At 41.0% G+C, this 21497-nt stretch overlaps 1 protein-coding gene and 1 long non-coding RNA gene across 2 annotated transcripts; both read right to left on the bottom strand.

Moving 5' to 3' along the window:
* Nucleotides 1-330: 330 nt before the first annotated feature.
* Nucleotides 331-3285, bottom strand: LOC117241433 (dual specificity tyrosine-phosphorylation-regulated kinase 1A-like). Its single transcript, XM_033507361.1, has 2 exons — nt 2982-3285; nt 331-963 (listed from the first exon to the last, which is right to left on the bottom strand). The coding sequence occupies exons 1-2, from the start codon at nt 3009-3011 to the stop codon at nt 427-429; spliced, it is 567 nt and encodes a 188-aa protein (XP_033363252.1). The 5' UTR covers nt 3012-3285; the 3' UTR covers nt 331-426.
* A 140-nt stretch (nt 3286-3425) lies between these two features.
* On the bottom strand, nt 3426-5422 carry LOC117241434. Its single transcript, XR_004494991.1, has 3 exons — nt 5360-5422; nt 4322-4407; nt 3426-3467 (listed from the first exon to the last, which is right to left on the bottom strand). It is a non-coding gene; the product is annotated as an uncharacterized LOC117241434 (long non-coding RNA).
* Between the last annotated feature and the right edge of the window lie 16075 nt (nt 5423-21497).

The raw sequence follows: 21497 nt of genomic DNA, 5'->3' as shown, positions 1-21497 counted from the left end.
GGATATTCTTTAGAAATTACTTTATTTCTGGTCAATATTCATTAACGAGCAACTTTTCTCTCTGTTTCTTATCACGATTTTTTCACTTCATCACAATTGTACCGTTAGAAATTATTCAAAACTTTGTTAAAATGTCCATGAAATATATGCAATTGCCGTATTGAATAAGCGAGTAATGAAGTTGCTGTTTCACTGAATAAAAGTGAAATCTTCAATGCGTGTGCTCAAGTATATAAGTTAAAAAAAGATTGGTACATCAATGCCTATTATTCTTAATCAATATTCATCATTTAACAATTAGGACCGAATTTTTACAAACCAACTCTAAACCACGACCCAATTTACAAATAAAAGATCGATGTGTAAATTAACTATCAACTATTAATCTCCAATCCTATGTGAAGATATAATGTTCGGACCAAATTTCTAAACTAACGTGGACAATTCATGCGGACTATTGGTGGTTGCTGCGCTACTTAGATCCAATGTGGCAGCCGGAAGACCAGGACTGACGCTGCCGGTTGCTTCCCGTGGCAAATGCTGCGATCTATTTAGCTTGTTTCCAGGACTCGGTGGCGATCTATCTGCTGGTGTATCCGGTGGCGTAACCACGTTTCTGTGTCCGCTCACGTTCAGATGATTGTGCGTCGCCGCGATCGGAGCTGGCGATGAGAGCAACAAGGGCGGTGGAGACATTGACACGTGTCGATGGTGATGATGGTGATGATAGTGTTGGTACTGTGCAGCTCGGCCGTGCGTTGCGTGGCTGGTATTTAGTTGGTTCGTCACGGGCCCGACTTTCGTTGGGCAGCCAGCATGGTGGATGGTTAACGGGCCACGTAGTTGTTGTTGCTGTTGTAGCTGGTGCTGGTTCTGGTGCTGTTGCAGCTGCTGCTGACGCTGCAGCTGTACCGCCGCTTCGCACTGTTCGCGCGCTAACGCCTTCACGGCATTCGTCTTCTCCCACGAAATAAGAATGATAGGTTAGGTTGTAGTCAGGGGCCATAACAAATTAAAAAAGTTATAATATAAGAATTTACATTTTAGTTGAAATGATTCTAGTTACGAATAAGTATTAAAGATGATTCAAATCTTTTTCGTTACCGATAACCATGGTGAAAACTCTTTTGGATTACTTTCAGCCATTGTCAATCTTATTGTCAATACTACATGCTTGAAGTAGAAGGAGGGGTACAGAGAAAAAGACTTTTTCTCAGCAAATATAATTGTAAATTCGACCAATTGCGGGGAGACGTAATCGCGAGGAGAGATGTCAACGGGGGTCGTAAATCCCCGTTACGATTATAACAATCGACACCACGAATTGATCGATCCCCTGATTTCCGTTGAGATAATAAGGGGTGATTGAGTTTGTATAACACTGTGATTCACAGAATTATAAAGTATATATTTCCAACACTTAGATTACACTGACGTAGAGAAATAAATAGTTAACAACTTGTCGCACGAAGATGCGATAGATATGTACGCTAGAGCAGGGCTCTTATAATGGAAATTAATGTATCAATGGACTTAGCACTATGATATGTTTAGGAGAGAAGATGTATGTTCGACAACACCGAAAACCGACAAAAGATTTGCGTGAAGTATGCGACTCTCGCGCTATGTGTAGACTGCCGCGTTAGGCGTTAGTTGGTAGACTGTCTGTCGCTCTTTTTTTTAATACGGAAGAAAAGTTCGGTGTGGGTGTGCCCCTGTGCCTAAAGAACGCGGATTCGTTGGTCCCACTTTCGTTAGGAAAAGTGAGGGTAACGAACCGCGGTGTCGATTGGTCATGACCTGCACTACTGCTCGAAGGGATGAGTAGGGAGTCTCCTACCATCGTGGTGCGTAGATGACTGTGTGCGTGAGAAAAACCTAGCTTGTTTTATTACAGGGCTATTCGGATTTTCCTAATGGGTGTATACTCGCTTTCTCCGTGTTTTAAGTGCGACTAATAAACCCAAGGACACCTCTAAAACCGACTGTGTTTCGAGAATATTTTTAAGCTTTAGAAATTCTTCAAGACAAACGGATTGAAGACATATGGCGAAACAATGCAGGGAAGTGAAAGTTATGGTGGGTCCTTAGGTTTATTGACGGTCGAAGTGACGTTACGCAGGCGGTTGTTGTCCGGTCGCGCGGGCTGGCGTGCAGATGTTTTAGGCGGCGTAACAATAATCGTTACTCAATTATTTTGTTCAACAGTTTTACAAATCTCCCAAAAATAAACGAGAATACGAAAATACACTGAATATCGTGTGTATGGTTATTTATAAAATCCCCTTGAAATAGTTGCGATCGCGGATCACATAAACAAACGAACCTGTCATTCTACAGAATATCTTTTTCGGTGAAATTATGCAAACGTAAATGTAACTTCGGTAGAACTCCTCGAGAACTTGTAAGCTTATATCACTCTGACCCAACCAGTCCACTCTAAAGTGTATAATTTATAAAGGGGGATTATATTAATACGCGGAGGATGTGGTAGGTGGTAAGTTTTGCATATGAATGTTTGTTGATACAACGAATGATTAAATGGAGGTTTTCATGAATGTGATAAGGACTAGATCGAATGTTTTAACACTTATAACTAGAATGCGTATTTTTATACAAGTTTGTAGTTTTACGAACATGATCAAAGAAATAAAATTTTAATCGAGATTTGTTTTCTTATATACGTATATTTTAGCGCATTTTATGCATTCTGCGCCATTTGCGTACTTTTCAATTTCGCACGAATAAAATAAAGATCAGCAATATAATTATAACGCTTCTTAAAAATGTGAAAAATCCTGGTTTCCTAAAAGCTTGCAATTGATTTCAGAAAAATTTTTATGAACTCTACCAGATAAATTATGGTAACTCTGAAAACAAAATTTCACGATAAAATGATTTCCGAGTAAAATACACATAAAAGATGATTTAGACGTGTTTGAACGTGTTCGTTTTCTTTTTTAATAGCGATATGTTCTTACCCTCTGCCACACGAAGACGTTATGGACCATTGCGCATCCACAAAACGCGATGCCAAGGCCTATGAAAACCGACGTAACGATTGCCGGTGTGACACCAATTACCTCTCAGAGAAAAGACATCGACTCCCGACTGTCGGACGCCAACGCCGCGACGCATCTTAGTCCCCATCAGAGATAAGGCCCCAACCCCGACTTTCGGACTCCTTGGAATCCACACCAAACGCCCCAACATCCCCAAGCCAGGGTGTATATAAGCCGAGACTTCACCCAGCCCGGGGAGTTCTCGTTCTAGTTGCTGTTCTTGTACAACATCCCTTTCTCTGTTCAACGTTATTCTACTGTAAGTGCCAAAGTCATAATAAAGTTCGATAAAAGAGGATTAATAGTTGGGCTACGACTCAGCTTTCTTTTCTCTCGCAACCCAAGTATCCATTTTACGTGACACCGGCGTCGAATGAAACTGGATGAATGTATACAATATCATACCTGAAAGCATTGTCAGAGGATCATTATAACACGTATGCCATAACAAGCGGGACAAAGAATCAGCGCAAATACATATTCTCAATACATATAATTCTCGAAGCGTAAACTATATACATATGCTTTTCATTGAAATTTTCAATACTAGTCGCAAATTATTTTTCAATTAATTTATTATTTAAGTCTTTATATATCAATTCTCGACGAATAAATTACTTAAATTATAGAGAATCTATCTTCAGACAATAGAGAATTCAATATTTTTGGTCGTTAAGTAATTTACAAATTTCTAAAACGATTACGTTCGAAGTTTTGGGCAGTATTTGAAGATTCTAACATGACATTAAAAAAAAATAAATAAATTTTATGATATAATTAAAAAAACATTGTAGTCTATCATAATTTCTATTCCGTCAAATTTATTAAAACGCAGTTTTGTTCTGAACAGAGCCAAAATGTCCGTCTTGAATCGAGTTCAACAGCTTAACGATCGATCGAGCGAATGATAGCTGTGTAAACTAGCATGACACAACGTAAACTTTAGATTAGATCTCGATCCATCCACCAGCCGTATTCATGCATGACATGAATATTCTGTTTCAGCTCTTTATAAATTAATCTGTTAAAACTTCCCTAAAAGACGATCGTTTTTTAGTTTTCTAAGAAAAATAATGACTATTCGGCGTTAAAATTAACTTTATTTCCATTGGATTTCTAAACTGATTTCATACACTTAGAGATAGTTCACAGTATCTTTTAGATTCATGCCTGAATTCAAGAAAAATTAAACGTATAACTTATGTACTAGTATCTTTCAAAAGGTTAAAGTTGACAGAATTGAAGGAATTGGTTCTTACCAGTTAGAAAGACGGGAATGCTAATGAAAAACCCTCCGACAGCACATATCCGGCTGATGGATGATTTTTGCAGGTACTTGTTACTCCTGAAACAGACAAAATTTGAAGTGAAAGTCAGTTTCACGATTCTATGATAATTGAGCGAAATATAAAGGAACCAGTTTTTTGTTTAACAGCCAAGAATCTTTCAAAAATTCTACTGTAATTGATACTTCAAATATATTTAGTCAGACAAAGGATAATCATAATCGCAACGTTAATCTTAACTTTAATTCAAGGATCAAACAGTATCATTATACATATAAAAGTAAACATAAAGTCTATCCACATTATTGTTGTTGTTGTTGTTTTTATTATTATTATTATTATTATTATTATTATTATTATTATTATTATTATTATTATTATTATTATTATTATTATTATTATTATTATTATTATTATTATTATTATTATTATGTTCCATTCCATTCCATTCCATTCCATTCCATTCCATTCCATTCCATTCCATTCCATTCCATTCCATTCCATTCCATTCCATTCCATTCCATTCCATTCCATTCCATTCCATTCCATTCCATTCCATTCCATTCCATTCCATTCCATTCCATTCCATTCCATTCCATTCCATTCCATTCCATTCCATTCCATTCCATTCCATTCCATTCCATTCCATTCCATTCCATTCCATTCCATTCCATTCCATTCCATTCCATTATTCCATTATTCCATTCCATTCCATTCCATTCCATTCCATTCCATTCCATTCCATTCCATTCCATTCCATTCCATTCCATTCCATTCCATTCCATTCCATTATTCCATTCCATTCCATTCCATTCCATTCCATTCCATTCCATTCCATTCCATTCCATTCCATTCTATTCTATGGTGATTTTTTATTTCTTTATTATCAATATTATTCTATTTTCTATAATGATTCAATTATAGATCTTATTTTTTGTCAATCATATTTCACTGAAAAGATCACTTTGAAAATAATCTAATAGTAAAAAATGAAAAATAATCTTTTTCTACCTTGTCTTCATTTTTTACAAACTCTGTCCACCGCCGTAAACCTATTAAATGCATGAAACGACAAAGCAAATCTGCTTCACATAATTCCCCGCTCACGCAGTGTCAATCAGCTCACGACCGCAAACGATACTGCTAATTTCCAGCGACCACGAACGATTTCACCGTAATTGCCGGTGTGAAATTTACCAATACGTGCTCGAATTGGTCAATAATGGATAGAGCGCTCTTGCACACACTAATCTACCAACAAATAATATTGACTCAATTGAACAACAGCGCATAGATTAACGGACAAACCGCATGTTCCAAACAGATTTACAATCACGGCAGAAAATACATGCCGTTATAGATGTTTCCTGGTCAAGATTAATTTCCACGCGTTAAGAACATTGTAACCGGAATCTAGGAAGAACTAGCACTTCCTGGAATAATACTATTGTGTCCTCGATGAATGTCTCTCCGCAATGCCCTCGAGTGAGTTGTTGTTGTCTTTGGTCGTACGACGTCCGGGATGAGAATTCGGGGAACGGTTTTGCGCTGCTTTAATACTCGCACAACCATCCATCCATGGGACTGCATCTTTTTAGGAGGACCAGTGATTAATCTTTTCCCACTCATTTTCATCTCTAATTTCTCATGAGGCTAAGATTCCTGCATCTTTTATCATAATAATTTATTAATACTATTAATAAATTGAGACAATTTTACACGTCGTATTTTGCGTTATAAGATGACTTGTAATTTGTAAAATTTACCTGTAAAATTCCTTTGTTTGTTTTACCGAAGCAATAGTTGGCATTTCTATACGACAATAAGAATTTGTTAATACTAATAATTTGTAAGGTTATCATGTTATCATTCTTCTAATGGATAGTATATTATTGAAACTTTTTTAATATTGAAACGCGATATTTTTTTGGAGAAGAAGTGCATAGTAGTAAAGAGTTGAATTCTACGGACGTAAAAAGTGGACATAACATTTTCTGTACATGGAGTCGCCTGGCCTAAACATTTTATGATTTCCGGGCAAAATACAGACGAATCCAGCGCTGATTTTAAAGTAGCTCCATCCAAATAAGCCACAATAAGAAATTCCCACGAAACAGTTGCGTTCATCCCTTTTCGAGGTCGCCGACCTCTTTGAATGCGTTTCAAGAGCGTCGTACCAATGAAACTTCGAGTTCTAAACTAATTTCTCAGCCTTTTGCGTTAAATTTAACCTTCCGCGTTAGTGTATTTCGGACGAGCTCCTATTTTGCGCTTTCGTCGACTTCACCAACGTAACACGCAGCATCCGCAAGTAAAACTGTCTCTTAAATTTGATGTGACACCGATACACGACGAGAAGAATCACAATGCCATTTTTATTCCACTTCGTTAATTTTTCGTCGTAAGGTTTAGCTGTAAATAGGATTAAAAAAATTTAGATTAACGAGGAATTTAAAATTGATCTGTTAAATCAACAATTTCCATTAGTTGTCAATAGATTTTATAAGCCTCAGATTACTGAGAAATTATACACATTGCAAAATATTTATCATTGGTTACCCACGCTACACGTAAATTTGATCAATCTACCAATGCACTAACACTGCAATAAATTTCTATTGCAACATTCCACGCTCCTTTGCCGCACCTTAAACTCCTCGCTAGATTTATTCCACCTTAAAGTGTCACATAACTCCGACGACACCGATATCAAATCTTAAACTCCACCAAATTCCAGAGAAACTTGATTTCGTCGAAAGTAAGAGATTAAACTTAAAAAGCAATTTATTTCATCTTTAAACTATCCCAAACTTCTTAAATATAATTTATATATATAAAATTATTATTGTGCATTATTGTGTGCATTATATATTTCAAGAACTTTGCAATAAAAAATAAAACTTATTACATTTAAGATATGGTTATATTGCACAGGCTCGAATATGATAAAGAGGTTAAATAAATGTCTCGAATCTCCGCAACAAACTCACACAAACCACCTAAAACACGTATACACAATGTGCATTCACTACGAACTCGACTCCCATTCCCTGCCAAAATCATAGGCATGCAGAGTCAATTTCACTGCTCGAGCTAGTTGAATAGGGAAGAAGGTCGAGAGCTGGAGTTAAGGAGCATAGTTGGTAAAGAATCGCGTGCCGCCGTGCCATTAAGATCAAGCCCACGATCTCAACAATAAATATTAGACGGTTCTCTGACCTGCATTTCGCGTGCGACTCGGGACGATTCAAAAACGCGTAAATTTCCCATGAATCGAATCAAACGTTCGCGATTTATCGCATTTAGGTTATATCGATATTGTCCACGAGTGGAGGCATTCAAACACAGATTGCTTTGTGTCACTCTATCGTAACTGCCCGTAATACATGATAATTTAATTTCGAATTCTTTCGAATATATGCACGTAACGAAAAATTTGTATTGGTTAGTCAATTGCAGACCAACCAGTTGTTAGCCAGTGAAAATAATGTAGATAATAATAGTGAAGAATTAGCTCGAGAAGAGTAAACAAACAAGGCGCCTTAATAAAAGGCACAATGTGGGTCCGCAAAGTGATGGGATTTCGGCGCATGCGCATTGTTTCGCATCAACTTACAATTAGACATGCACGAAAGCTTCATTTCTGCCGCATACATACTTGGATTCGCGTGCATGAAATTCACAAAGTAGGTTATTGCTTGAAAAACAGCTTTAATCGAGCGAAGCTTTTAACCAGACTGAAATCAAGTCTTGGTTTCTTTAGAAATTCAGATGGAATAAGAGAAACCTATTTTATCTGTGGATAAAGGTTAGGCTGCATCGGTTGGCTTATATGACTTTCCGGTGACTTTGAAGGGTAATACGGCGCCGGCGGTCGAGAAGGTAACTTCTCTATTGAACGAGATCTCATTGATCTCGTCTAAGCAGGAAGAGTCTGTCGGCCCTTTGATTTTATACGAGTCTTTCCATTCACGATCGTGCGAGCTGGCTACAGTCGACGACACGGACCCCCGACAAAACTGTCTGAGCCTATTCAAGGCGACGTCAATAGTTTCACTCGGAGAGATGAATGGAGATAAGAATCACCGGAGCGTCTCTGCGCTTCGATGACAATGATATTTGGTAAATCCTCTTCTTGTTTCTCGTTTTGAAAGAAGGTTGTAAAGAAGAGTGCTACTAGATCGTCTAGGGAAATCACACGGTATATATTGCGTAATGCTATTGATTTATCAAAAATAACAAGAGGTTAAGGAGCTTTGGGAAGGTTGATTCAATTTTTTATAACCTGACATCTCTTTGAACAAATGTCTTAAGAAACGCTTGAATAAAATGTTAAAAAAAATAATAATCTTTTAATGAAATAATCATCTAAAATGAAATCTTTTCCTGTATTTTTAGACAATAAGATTTACTATATCCTACGCCATAATAAGAATCAATTTGCTATGAACTGGTATCTCGGAAATTGTAAGAATTCAGAAAATATAAGGAGGCCGGAAGAGGTAAATGAAATCCACAGAAACATTGACCCAACCTCAGCCCAGTTAGCCAACAAACTAAAATATCTCGCTGCCTTTTCTATATTTACGACCAGAACGTGGTCATTAATTGAGTCTAGCGACTGCACCGTAGACGAGTCACTGACCGATGTTGCTTTAATGGATATGCGGAAAATCACGTGTTCCAGGTTCCAGGTTCCAGGGATGTAGTTGTTTTCATTTCCGGAGAATACGGTCGACTCGCGTGTGTATACCAATCTATCTGAGGATAGGTGTTCGTTAGAATTACTAACTATATTACTTTCAACCTTGTGATTAAAATTTTTAAACGTCACTTAATAGCAATTCAGTCGAGTAAGTACAAACTTTCAAATGTCCTAATTTTCAAATCTTTATATTTTTTAATCTCAAAGATATTTTATTATTTGCCGTAGATCAAGCTTCGTGTTACCGGTACTGTAACATTACAATCCTACGAGAAGCAGAAAATAGTGAAAAAATCTGACCTAATAGATAGTAGTCAATATTCCTTTGACGCGTCTTATGCGAACCGCAGTTAGAGGAAATGCAAATAAGCTCTTGCGAAACGGTTTGCCGCACGACAAGCCTACGAACAACGCCCAATGCAAGTTCGGTGGGAGTTACAGGAAGAGGGACGTCTAAAATCAACTAGGAATCCCTATTCAATCGTCTAATTTTCGATTCCGGCATTGAACTTCCCGAAGAAAATTAAATACAATTCCGACTCGAGATTTAATTTCGGTCTCGTAGCTAATGCAATCTAATCGCGTTTGCAAGGCTACGCTTCCGGTCAGAAGCCACGCGCTTCGATCGCGTACTTTCCGCATCGGAAGCGTACGCTTCGGTACTAACCGCGTCGATTTTCAAAGGAATCATTGGACACCGGAAGAAGAAGAAGGAGTAAGAATAAAAGCACGTAAACCGGCAGGAAGTCAATCGAGACAAAATCGATATCGTTGAAAGTCGAAAAAAGACCCGAATTTAGGCTACAGTACATATTCGAATTGAATATATTCAAGGTTTAGATTTTCTTCTCCTGAAAATTATAAACATAAATGAGTTGACAAGCGATCTTGAAAAGCGTCTGTTCCATCTAGATTATGTAAATTGCGTGAATTACCGTTAGCCATAATTCATAATTTATCGAAAAAGCGCGCTTCTTCTCAACCACGCTTTCCCCTACCAGCATCGACATTATCGGCAGATCGATAAGTATCAAAATACCACAAAGATATTAATCTCATCTTTCTTCTAACCGCGAAAAAATGCCGCGCAAATGATAAAACAACAGATCAGCCAGAAACATGGAATTCTCCACGCTTCCGACTGCAAGAAGAAAAACAAAGTTATTTGTGTATGATGGAAACGTCTCTGGACGATGCTCTTGTCACAGACGAAATTCGAGCAGCTGTATATAACAAACCGAAATTCCGAACGCCTTATCGCGCGTGACCGTCCGGTCAGCATCCGTTCTCAGCCGCCTGAGTGGCATTCGATCACTCCAGCCGTTCTCCGAATTTTACACTAAGTATAAACAAAACCTTCTCCCACTCCAACGAATGGAAGAATATAAATTCTCCCTTCAAAGTCATCCAGTCAGTCTAATAAAAAAATTCTTAACTAATCCAAGTATCGAAAGTGTATCATCGCGAACCGAAAAAATTGTATAAATTGAGTAAAAAATAAAAAGAACTTTATCTCCTTGTCGGAAATTAACAAGTTCCTTACTTTTTACCTTAATTTTACACGACACTCTTAAGCGGTCGAGTGCGCGCGAGAATAGCATCGCGGATCGGCATTTCCACGGTGAGGATTGTAAAATGGTTACGCAGATGATGGATCATACGCATGGACCGTAGAGACTATCGTGAATGATGGATCAGACACACATACGCGTTCTTCGCTCTTCCGATATTCTTCGTAACAACTGCTGCGATCTCGTCATTGGAAACGATCTCGGGAAATTCAATCGAATATCGAGGAAATTTATAGAAAGCTACAGCTGTGTTCGAGTATTATTCTAGAGAAAAGTGGTTAACTCTATGAGACTAACGATACAATACGTCTCAAGATAACTTTTAGGAAAATGATTGTACCTTTAAAATTCTTTCGACACTTTTCGGTATATTCTTGTCATTGATTCTGAAAGTATTTGATTAATTTGCTGGTTAATAGGAAGTTGGTTAAAACCGAAGTTAGTTAAAGAAATAAGTAAACACGAAACCCGTGGATACTCTAGACATATGATTCTACCTGCACGCGACAAAAATATTCATGATCTGAACAAGGAAAGAAGTATTGTTAGATTCGCGTCATGCTGCAAATGAAAGATTTACAGCTCGAACCCAATTATCTGTTACATTACATTCTCGGGCACGTGTAGGCTGAACGTCATGATATATGAACACAAGTATAGAAAGAACAACATGGATATTTCGCGCGAAGAAAACGAAGCTTCACATATACAGTGTATAACCACTCGACAGTATTTGCTCACGAAAAATACGAGGTGTTAAAGTCTAACAAAAATTACGTATACAGTGGCAAAGAAGAAAACTGTTATGCCGTTTACTCTTATTTCTAATTGACAGAAAGTCGTCAACGAACAAAGAGCGCTTTTTCTTATTCTCTGTACCTTCGCGATGCAATCACAGAAATTCTCCAAAATGCTTCGTGTCGACTAAACAAAGAAAAAAAAATGGCAGCTGCTAAGAGCAAACTACCTCCGGAATTTTCTTCGTTTCTAAGTGAACCAGGAAGAAAGAAGAGAAGGGTTAATGACGCCGAAACTGAAGGGTGGCCACGGATCGTTTGAAAGGGGCCACGACAACCGTTACGATTCAGTCGCGCCTGTTCCTCTTCCTAGGTTACCACGCCGAACCATTGCGCGCTTTTACGAGCGTTCCCGCGATAGTTTCCTGGCACTTGCTCGTCCTTTCAACGAAGGGTCGATCGGTTAATTTAAACTCTCGAAGGCTTTGTCCAGTCGGTAACATCGATAAGCTTAAGTCGAAATACGGATTTCTCGTAAATTCAGAATTTTATTGCCACCAGGATGTATATGGAGGCGACAGATGAAGAACACGATGTAAATTAGATTTCTTGCTTTTATAGAGAAGCAATTTTTAAATTGAACACCAGTCGTCGATCGGTTCTGTAGATCGTTTTTAATAACAAAATAAATTTGGTTAGTCCATAAAGGTTTGTTCGTGTGAATCTTCCCATAGATCATCCGTAACGTAAATGCCGCTATAACCGGCTGCAGATACATTTTCCTTGAACATGTGGCGGCACTTGACAGTAAACTTCCCAACAGTTTACGTCGCTTGACGCACGACACAAAGACCCTATACCTGCGGACAAGATGATTGCCAGATGTCGATACATTCGTACCGAATATTTCCAGCTAGCCTAAGGACCGCTATAAATCTTAGGATTTATTTTAGCTAAGGTCCTCCAAAGAGACAAACAGTCTTTGTTTATCAGTCTCGAAGTCGACCACCTACCACGGGGACACACGAGAAATCTGCTATCTCTCACATACGACGCTGCCCGCTAGCAACACCCTCTCAAGGGCAGCTAGCATCCTTTTCCAACGACCAACACGAATTAGCCAATAAACATTAACGTACATTTCCCTCACTTTCCGAACCAAAGCTTTTCTCAACGAATCCGATGCCTTCGCATCATTAGACACATCCCAACGAGTCTTCCTCCGCAGCAGCATCGCGACAAAAATGTCAGTCTATTACCGCGAGTTACCGCAGTATATCACGATCGTTATACTTACACGGTTCGAGCCGAATAATTATCTAAGCTCTCGACATCTCGTGCAATCATTGTCCGCACTCGCAGCGTATCTCGAATCGTAGCTATCCAAGCTCTATCTAATAACCGCGCATTCGCGAACCGAATACAATCGCGAATCCTGCATCAAGTGTACTCATTGACATTAGAGTGAATAAACATTTATCGTTCAAGAAATCTGAGTTTTCCTTCCGACCCTATCACGACATACCACCTCAAATTGGTGACCCCGACGTGATTATCCCCGAGTGCTCGTGAAATGTAACACAATGAATCTAAATCAGTTCGAAATGACCAATAACGCCCACTCCGCACGTACGAAGGCCGGCGGGGACAACGCAGACTCGATTAGCGCCCTTCTCCGCGTGCCACCGTTCTGGTCTGACGACGTCGACTTGTGGTTCAAGATGCTGGAAGTGCAGTTCGAAACTGCCCGGATCACTAGTGACCAAGAAAAATACCAGGTCGTCATCGCGAATCTCGACAAGTCGCACGCGAGATTAATTCGAGACGTATTCGACGCCGCACCGGCGACAGAGCGTTACGAGTACGTCAAAAAGGAGCTCATCAAGCGATTGGGAGAGTCGTACGCCAAGAGACTCCGACAGGTAATCGAGAACGAGCAAATGGGGGACAGGAAGCCCTCTCAGTTTTACCGTGATCTCAAAAGCCTAGCCACCAATTCGTTAGCAGACGATGTCATTTTCACCGTCTGGGAAGGTCGACTTCCACAGCGCATACGGAGCATCCTAGCCTCTGTACAGAACAACGATCCGGACTCCCGCATACAAATTGCCGATAACATGTACGAAGCCACCCTGGAATCAGGGCAGATCGCCGCGGCCAGCGCAGGCCGACTACCTGCGATAACCCTCCCACCTGGCCAGAATAGCGGAATAGGCGACGCCATGGCAGCCTTCGCCAACTTGGTCACCGAGCGGGGAGCGCGAATGGACGCCCATATGAGCGAGATGCGAGCGCTAGTAGCCGAGCAAAGAAGCAATGAACACCGTAGGGCACGAGTACAATCACGCTCGCGTACACGATCCCGCCGCCGTTCGCGCCCTCGCGATACGCTGCGGCAAGACGGGCTGTGTTACTATCACACACAGTTCCGAGAAAGCGCGAGAAAGTGCACACCCCCTTGTTCCTGGAACTCGGAAAACCGGACCAGCCGTCCGTAAAAGCGGCAAACGACGACGGTTTGGCATCTCGCCGCATATACGTAACGGACAAGAACTCGCGGATCTCCTACCTCATCGACACCGGCGCAGATGTTTGCGTATACCCGCGCAACAAGCTACACGGACACGTGAACAGAAGCGAGTACGAGCTGTTCGCGGCCAACCTGTCCCTACCTAAACCTGTCCCTACGCAGAGCATTTAAGTGGGATTTTACCGTAGCCGACGTCAAAACACCCATCATTGGCATGGATTTTCTAAGCCACTCCGGGTTGCTCGTGGACCCGCGAAACAAAAGGCTTATCGATACGATAACACAGACGTCATCAAGGGGATGCACCGCCACAACAGACGAAGCGTCCGACAAGACCGTCATCGGCGAATCACCATACCACCAACTCCTGGCAGAATTCCCGGACCTCACCCGCCCACCGATCTTCGGAAAAGAGAGAATTCGACACGGTATGCTACACCACATCGAAACTACACCTGGTCCACCAGTCTACAGCAAACCGCGTCGGCTTGCACCTGATCGACTTAAAGAGGTAAAAGCGGAATTTGAACACATGATCGAGCTAGGCGTGATGCGACCATCGAAAAGCCCGTGGGCATCACCCCTGCACGTAGTGCCGAAAAAGGACGGAAACCTGCGTCCATGTGGCGACTGCCGTGCGTTGAACGCCCGCACCGTACCCGACAGATACTCACCGCCACATATCGAAGACTTCGCGCAACATCTGCATAGTAAGCGAATCTTTTCAAAAATCGATCTAGTCCGCGCTTACCACCAAATTCCGATTGCGTCCGAGGACATTGAAAAAACCGCGATAACAACGCCTACCGGACTTCTCGAAACAACAAATATGATGTTTGGACTTCGGAACGCCACGCAAACATGTCAGCGGTTCGTCGACGAAATCATACGCGGGCTCGATATCGTCTACGCGTACATCGATGATTTTCTCATAGCCTCGGACGACGAAAACCAACATCGCGAACATTTGAAAATCTTGCTCAACCGTCTCAATAATTACGGCGTTGTGATAAACCCCACGAAATGCGAATTCGGCGTGCACGAAATCACATTCCTCGGATACTCGGTAAACCCCGACGGAATTAAGCCGCCGCCCGAAAATGTCGAAGCGATTGTAAAATTGTCGAAGCCCGCGAACGCCAAGCAACTACGTAGGTACCTCGGTATGATAAACTTCTACCGACTTTCATACCGGGGGCCGCAAAAACACTTGAGCCGCTCAACGACCTGTTAAAAGGCGCGAAAAAGGGCAACGCGCCCATCGAGTGGTCGGAGCAGTAGGAAAACAGCTTTCGCGAATCGCAACGTGCACTCGTGGACGCCACGATGCTGGCGCATCCGATACCAGGTGCGCCTATCAGCCTCACGGTAGATGCGTCCGACTACGCAATGGGGGCAGTATTACAACAACGCGCGAATAACCAATTACAACCGCTAGGATTCGCAACGAAATCTTTGACCCCCGCTCAGCAAAAATATAGCGCGTACGATCGCGAACTACTCGCGATATACACCGCAGTCAAACATTTTCTACACGCCTTAGAAGGCAGAAACTTCACAATATAGCGACAACCGTTGCCTCGGCCCTCCTCTCTACATAGATAGCTCGTTTCGGCGTACCTTCAAAAATAACGACTGATCAAGGACGCCAGTCCGAATCAAACCTATTCAATGAACTATGCCGGTTGCTCGACATTAAGCATTTACGCACAACAGCCTATCACCCCGCATCCAACGGAATGGTAGAGCGCCTACATCGACAATTAAAAGCAGCAATAAAATGTCACAATACGAGCAACTGGGTAGAAGTCCTGCCAATTGTTTTATTAGGCATAGAAACCGCTATCAAGGAGGACCTGAACGCAACGGTAGTCGAAATGGTTTACGGTACTAGCATACGATTGCCGACAGAATTCTTCGTACCAACGAAGCAACAGGCCAACTCGGAATTCGCGAACCGTTTAAAGGAGCGAATAGAGAAAATCAGTCCTCACCCGATTACGCGACACGGCGAGAAGAAAACCTTCGTGTTCCGCGAGCTCGAGACATCACCATACGTATTTATACGCCATGACGCTCCAAGCTCTATCTTATAACCGCGCATTCGCGAACCGAATACAGTCGCGAATCCTGTATCAAGTGTACTCATTGACATTAGAGAGAATAAACATTTATCGTTCAAGAAATCTGAGTTTTCCTTCCGACCCTATCACGACATACCACCTCAAACAAATAAATCAAAATCGTAAAGTATGTTATAAATAAAATCTGACTTCACGAGGTGTTGATCCCTCATAAAAGAAGTCTTTTATATCTCGCAAATGATTCGTAACATGACGTCTACTTTAACTTGTTCCTTATACCTCCTTGTCGAAAAAGTTACTAGTTTACAAATTCGAACATTACATATGTGACGGAAGAAAAGAGAGAGAGAGCGCGTTTCGTCCCGGGACTACCGGTGGACTCGTCAGTAAGGCTATGCTCGGTAGTCCCTGCCTTAGACGTAGAGCGAGTCTCGCTAGGTGCGGTATTTATATCAATCGCTCGTATATTCGACCCCTAGCGAGTTAGACAGACAGACTCGTTGTCGTCGTAGCCCTCTAGTGTTGGCGGTTGGTACCCGCGGCTCGACCTGTCGGCGTCCTATTGATACCGATCCGCCACACATATCTACATAACATCGGCCATTATATTTGCCAAACCAAATTTGTTTTCTTGTAACATTCTGTGATTAATTAATGCTACAACAAACTTAATATAGAGTGTCACGTGCAAAATTTGCACGATAAATCAGATGACTACGATACAATCTTCAAATACGATCGTATCTTTCGTATACAAATTGATAGTTTCCACCTAACTGACAGATTTTTATACCCTTGGAAAAATAACGTCTTGACGAACAATTCACGCCAATCAACGCCAAGAATGAATCACGCAAATTCTACTGGAAGTCCTCTATTCCCTTTTTCGATTTATCATCAGCTGGAAACATCAAAATTATCGGCTGGTGATTGGGAATTAATCGAAAAATAAATTACAAGCATTGAGACACGCGAGTGCCCGTTTCTTTCTCTATTTTTCTGTCTGCTTGTTGGAATATTAAGGCGCAGTCACGGCCCGCCAAATTTATTCCCGTTCCGTAGTGCCCTGTGTCGGTGAAAAAATTTGAAATGCCAGATTCGAAGGCGTGGAATGCCAACAGCCACGACAGAGAGCCCTCTTCTCTCTTTCTGGTGGAAAGACGAACGGGTGCACGCGTATGCTCGGACGCTCTGACGCACGAAGAACCGCCCGTGAACAGAAACCAGACACGCGTGTAACGTTAAACCGGGCCGTCGATGAAAAACGGACAAGACTTTCGCGACCGATGGGCGTTTTCAATGACAGATCGAATCGTTCAGTTTCACGGTTCGTTCGGGGTCACAGTAGCGTTCATCTTGGCATAAAAACGCGCTAGAGACGATTTCTCATACATTGGTTAAAGTTGATGTGTGTTTCGGCGCATTGTCGTTTGGAGGAGCGATACACCTAAAGAAACGCACATATTCATAAGAATCTACGTTTCGTATTCTTCGTATCGATATCTTTATTTTTATTGGTCGTATCATATTCGATGTAATAGTTGGTTTTTTAGCTAGTGAATTAACAAGATTTAATAAGAAATTTAGTACAAATGCTCCATGCGTCGTGTTTGACACGTCGTTGTTAAACTCTCATTTATAGAAAATTCAAAGCTGTATTTTCTCACCCAGCTTAAACCTTACGAACTCTTTTCACACGTTTCACCCGTCATTGAACGAAACGATGAAAACGTTCATCCATCCACGTCTCTCCAGTAATAATCCAATTAACCTGTTTCCCCAATAAGTCGAAATCCGCGATCGAAACGTGAGATCGCGAAAAAAAATGCGCGCCTACTTTAGGATCGCGCCATCTAACAACGAAAGAAGAAAACTTCGTGAGCCAGCAACTACTTTGTTCAAAAGTGGCTTTATTCGAAAAGTCTGCTGTTCAGCGTGTTCGCGCCAGCAGCACCAGAGATCCCTTATTACGGACCATTTAAGTAATGAGCCGGCACTTAGCAGCGCCGCTTGTCTTTCATTCTTCTCGTGTCTCTGTGATCGTCGTCGCCGTCGTTGGTGTCGTCGTTGGACCTGTGTCATACTTCGGCTTTTTTTCCTTTCATCCTCGCGTCTCAGACTCGGTAGCGTGGTACGGAAGGAGGGACGGGCACCGAGCTTCGAGTGACAATGAGCAAGCGAAGAGGAACGGCCGTCTACTACTGGGACCCACCAGTAAAGTTCGTGCTTCTTTCGGAGCACGTCTGCACACCCCAGGGCTCCTTCTCCTTCGCTAACAATGCCACTTTGCAGACTTCGCAGTTATCTTCAGCCGGACGACCTTCGGCTAAGGCTTCCTAGCTGGCGTGCACCAGAGACACTGACCGAGAACCCTCTTGCTTTTGGTCTTTCGTTGCCAGTTGACTCATTCATAGGGAACACCATTGTCGGAGAATTAGTTTCAGAACGAAGGAGAATTGTTGGTGATCTTTAGTTAATTTAGAGCGGAAGGTTTCGTAATTTGTAATTTGTAGTTTACAACAGAAATTCCTATTGTTTATTAGGGAACTTATGCCGCAGTTCCTTACATTTGAGGGAGGTCTATGGTAGAAATTTTTAGGGTAGAAAAATATCGTAGGAGTCAGCCTCCATTATTAATAATACGGATACAGCTGTGCATATTTTACTTTGTAATTTTAACACGAAAATATCCAGTGATCTTCGGAGTATTTGAAAACATTTTGGAAACAATTAATTTGTTAACTGCGGAGTTTATTTCCTTACATTTGGGGAAGGTCTATGGTAGAAATTTTTATGGTAGAAAAATATCGTAGGAGTCCGCCTCCATTATTAATAATACGGATACAGCTGTGCATATTTTACTTTGTAATTTTAACACGAAAATATCCAGTGATCTTCGGAGTATTTGAAAACATTTTGGAAACAATTAATTTGTTAACTGCGGAGTTTATTTCCTTACATTTGGGGGAGGTCTATGGTAGAAATTTTTATGGTAGAAAAATATCGTAGGAGTCAGCCTCCATTATTAATAATACGGATACAGCTGTGCATATTTTACTTTGTAATTTTAGCACGAAAATATCCAATGATCTTCGGAGTATTTGAAAACATTTTGGAAACAATTAATTTGTTAACTGCGGAGCTTATTTCCTTACATATGGGGGAGAGGTCCATGGTAGAAATTTTTCAGGAGCGCGAGTAACCCGGAAAAATATCGTAGGATAATTAATTGTTAATAATACGGATACAGCTGTGTATATTTTACTTTGTTATTAATTTTAACACGAAAATATCCAACGATCTTCGGAGTATTTGAAAACATTTTGGAAACAATTAATTTTTAACTTTTTAAAGTTTAATTTCAAAAATGCCTCTATGGGGTGAGCAGGTAAAATCAAGCAATAACGAATAAACACGTCGAACGTAGTTAAGTGGTTAAGAGCACAAGAAGACAGTTCTTCGCATACCCGTCGACACTCGGACTATTCCTTCTAGCTAAACAGCTCTCTAGGAGAAAATCGAGCATTCCAATTCAGCAGAATCTTGAATTGTCTGGAAGCCCCGGAGGCAAAGCAGGGGAAACAACCGTTGAGCGAAAGGACGAGGAAAAGAGAGAAAGAAGGGAAACGAGAAGCGTCCGGTGACGTTGCAATTTTAATCGTCCTCCGGTTATCTCTTCTGGGCACACTGCGATAGTGTGACACAACCGGTAATATTAACTTAGCAGACAGCTGTAAAAGTTAGTCGTGGTGATAATGTAGTATAAAGAATGGCTGTGTCCTGTGTCATCGAACGATCGATAAGCCGCTAGTTATCAATGTCCAAACTAGATCTATTGTTCAGAAAAGAAAACAAAGGATGGTCGACCACAGAAAACGGTATACTTTCTTCCCTAAAGGCCATTCTGCCAGATGTGGTTAATCGAAGCAGTAGCTCAGATGTAAACTGTCCTCTTCTCTTTACTCTTAGTTAACCAATAGTTGGGCGAATCACCAGAAATTTACAACAGGGGCCCCAATCGGTGACCTGGAAATTCTGGGGCCTGAATACCTGTCTAACGAACACCTGTCTACTTCGATCAGTGTTTGCGTTACCGTTGCTTACCACCAGCCAAAATAAATAATTACAAAGCATGATTTAACACTAACTCTACCAGGCCTGGTCAAAAGGCCGTGTTTCAACATTTAATTTAGAATTGTACAGTCATTGTTGTTTCTTCTCTTCTTCTAACTTTATATAGATTCTTACGTCAACAAAAATTGAGAAATTGATTAGTCGGATAATATAAGAATTTACATAAAGTTGGAGGAAGAAAAGAAACAACGACCAACGCATAATTTCAAATTAAATTTTGAAACCGGTCATTTGACCGGGTTTAGCAAGGCTAGCGTTAAGATAATAAATTCGCACTCTTATAAACCGATTTATAGAATACTGCTCCCACTATAGTAAAATGAAATATACTATAAATAGACGAAGAATTTCATATGTTGCTTAAAAACGTTTCTCGCAAAGAACTAATCTTTAATCTAAATATATATATATCCAAACTCCGGAATATACTCTGCCCGTTCCCAAATCTCATTCTATGCTAATTTGATTATCTGAAATCGCAGTGCACGAGGTTTCAAGATCGACAGCTAATTTCGTCCGTGTCAATCTTCATTATTCTCTTCTTCTCTGTTATTTGTTCTCGAAACAAAAGTTACGATACGTCTCTGTAGTTGCATACATTACAATGTTAACGGCTCGTTCTCCAACATTTCGAACAGCTTGAACAAATCTCGTTTCAATGGCCCTGCCAATCAAGCTAGTTGTGGAATAACGCAACACGCACAATATCAGCCGCATCTTCGTAGTTTCGGTACATTAAAAGTAGTCAGTGGAATATAGTGGCATAGGTTTGACTGCGAAATCCTGGGACACTCTATAAGGACCCTATCAAAGGGAAGAACAAGATTCGAGTAAAACCTGATCGAACAATGTATTCGTTGGAAAAACTTGTTAGATGGTGTATTTGCAGGAAAACATCGTCGCACAAATACGGTCACAAGGGAGACATGGTCACACGGTAACATTCGCAAGAAACTTTAATATGCCAATCACGCACAACGTCTGGATGCTTTAAGAAACAATGATCTTTCTATCTGCCGAAGAGCACACGACATTTTCCCACGCGAATCAAACTCGACACGCGATAAAAGACCCGCCACTGGCCAAAAAACTGAGCGAAAGAAAAAGGACGGAATTAAAGAACCGAAGAGAAAACTCAAAACGGCATGTCCGTTGAGGGTAATCACAGTGTTACGACCGTTCGCGGAGAGACGCGGTCGCGAGGAAAACGCGTCAGCGAAAGGCGTAAATTCTCGCTACGATTCGGTAAATCGACGCCGCGAAGTAGTCGTTCCCCTGTTTCGGTTAAGATAACAGAGGTGGTTAAATGAATATGACACAGCAGAGTAAGTTATATTTCACCGTTTATTCCAACAACTTATAAGGAAGACAGTTACGCTGGTGCGTAT

The sequence above is a fragment of the Bombus vosnesenskii genome, unplaced genomic scaffold (assembly GCF_011952255.1).
Source record: "Bombus vosnesenskii isolate JDL3184/JDL3185 unplaced genomic scaffold, Bvos_JDL3184-5_v1.1 scf7180000015870, whole genome shotgun sequence".
Classification (NCBI taxonomy): domain Eukaryota; kingdom Metazoa; phylum Arthropoda; class Insecta; order Hymenoptera; family Apidae; genus Bombus; species Bombus vosnesenskii.
The sequence above is the reverse complement of the archived record's forward strand: the minus strand, read 5'-3'. Positions and strand labels throughout refer to the sequence as shown.